The sequence below is a fragment of the Terrapene carolina genome, unplaced genomic scaffold (genome assembly GCF_002925995.2).
Source record: "Terrapene carolina triunguis isolate 2854851 unplaced genomic scaffold, T_m_triunguis-2.0 Scaffold132, whole genome shotgun sequence".
NCBI classification, from domain to species: domain Eukaryota; kingdom Metazoa; phylum Chordata; order Testudines; family Emydidae; genus Terrapene; species Terrapene triunguis.
In genome coordinates, this window is record NW_020664483.1 from 4,512,401 (window position 1) to 4,514,749 (window position 2,349).

At 39.8% G+C, this 2,349-nt stretch overlaps 1 protein-coding gene across 1 annotated transcript in view; it reads right to left on the bottom strand.

The window, feature by feature from the left end:
- The window catches only part of SLC24A3 (solute carrier family 24 member 3), a 129,744-nt gene extending 129,081 nt beyond the window's left edge, over positions 1 to 663 (bottom strand). The window contains exon 1 of the mRNA XM_029911909.1: positions 528 to 663. Coding sequence (XP_029767769.1) covers positions 528 to 629 — 102 coding nt within the window. The 5' untranslated portion in view covers positions 630 to 663. The remainder of the gene's footprint in view (positions 1 to 527) is intronic.
- Positions 664 to 2,349: the final 1,686 nt, after the last annotated feature.

A 2,349-nucleotide genomic window follows, 5' to 3' on the forward strand; every position in this document is an offset into this window, starting at 1 on the left:
TGATGTTTCATTTTAAAAAATGGGGTTTTTTTTGCCGACTGCATAATAACACCACAAAGAAGAGCTATCGAAAGTCAAAAAGATGGCAAGTGGGCAGAGAACATTAAAGGCAGATCCTATGCCAAAAATTAGCCTGTAAAAGTGGGATCCTGAAGCTGTATAGTTCTTATCTCCCAATGATTTCCACATAAAACGTTTAACTTTAAACACATGAACAGTCCCATTGATTTTAAATGAGATTATTCTTGTGCACATTTAAGCATGTGCTTACATGCTGGATCGGGGCCGTTAAAAGCATAATAACGTATATAAAGGAAAAGATGTAATATTAAAGAATCAAAATTATTTGTAACTCGCCATTCTCAAACGAGGTTGAGAATGGCTCTTGGGAATTCTGTGCATAAGCATATATCCAAGGGAAGAAACTGCAACAACAGAAAACCAGATGAATAAGAAATGCCAACAGCTTGTCCGATAATATTTTACTTCCAGTTTAAAAAAAGTGTAAATGAAGTCAAAACACTTACACAGAAGACATGCAGGACTACAGCTCCATGTCTTCTGTCCTCATTTGTAAAGATGTCGCTGGGGAATTCATGGAGAGCTGGGAAAGGAGAAAAAAGAAACATTTAATCAGGATAGTGGAAAGATGCAATTTATGGCAAAGTAAGGTAATAAAAACAGATGAGTCCTTCTGTAGGTTGGTAATCTTGCAACAGACATGAATATGGGATCCCGTGCCATGGGTTTTTGCGACTGCTTTATGTTATGTTAGTTTGCTTAATCTGTCCTCTGGCCATTTATAGATCTGTGTATATTTACTGTGTAATTCAGAGCCATAGCAACCATAACATTACATCTCACGAAGATGCCTCGGAGATACCGAACAAATTCTAAGCTCAGCATCCTACTCCATAAAATGTTAAAGAGGAAAATGTTCTATTCTGGATTAAGCAGATGTGCAGCAATACAGATCACAAAGCATTTTTTACACAACGTTTTGTATTTGAAAAGGGAAAACCCTCAGAATGGGATGGGGAGAAGAATGGCAGGTGCTAGAAATGTTTAAAGTCAAAATGATTTATTGCCATGGGCTTCTTAGCATAATACACTCCTGGAATACACAAAACTCCTCATGATTAGGAACAGCTGGGTCTTGTCTCTGAGTCAGACCTCTTCTAACACCATTTTGGTCTGGACAGGGGACTAAACATAATACAGAGATGTATTAAGAGACGGCATTAACGATGTGATTGGGGTATGGATGCTTGAGCCACAGTGAAATAAATGTAGACGGTAATCTGCACCCTCAGAAAACACCATCCAGCCGATCTGAACACACAGGAGGGAGAACAACAATTCAAACCAAGCGTGAAGCAATCATTTTCAAAGTGGACACCCACAGCTATCATGGGTAAACACGATCAAGCCCTGGCTGGGATGATTTAGTTTGGAATTGGTCCTGCTTTGAGCAGGGGGTTGGACTAGATGACCTCCTGAGGTCCCTTCCAACCCTGATATTCTATGCTTCTATGATTCTATGGGTGGATGTACAATAGAGGCAGTTTCCTCTCCACAAGTGACAGGAACCGTCATCTGTGTATTCTGCTGGGTGGGGGAGATGTCACCGCTCCAATGGTAGGATAGCACTAACGGCACTATAAACCATAGCATCATCCCCTGGGCTGTCTTGATGAACAGATGGCTGCTTGGCCCCATCTCCCTCTGGAGCAATAAAAGATCTGCACATGTACCTGCCTATATACTTTCGAACTAGTTCTTCTTCTGGCAGAAAGGACATTTCCCTGAGGTCATGTTTGTTTTTCATATCTAGCAATTGTACTTAGTTCACTTAGTGTACTTAGCCCCTGGGAGCTGGGGATCTAAATACCTTTGTGGATCTGGGTCAAAGAGCCTTGCCCAAGCTCACATAGGTCTCTCCTTTGGTTGAACCAAGGTGATGCATGATGGGAGTCACATAACCATGGTGTATCATGGGAAAAGCGGTATGGCCCAGTGAGAATGAGGCATGAAGTACTTGAACTACAATTCCCATGAATAGACCTGGCAGAACTTGGTTGTTGGTTTTTTAAATAACAATTTCGATGGATACTATCAATGTTTATTTTAAGCATTTTTTTTTTAGATTTTTATCAATGTAAATGTTCACAGTTCAGCAAAATGATAGGTTGTAAGCGTTTTTTAGAATTATAGTGATTTGAATTTTCACAGTTGTGCGAAATTGGGGGCAGTGGGTCAGAGTTATTTAATGACAGTAGATGCTGAGATTCAAAAAGTTAAAGCTTTATAAACCATTAAAACACAAATTGTCAACATTGTGTCACAATA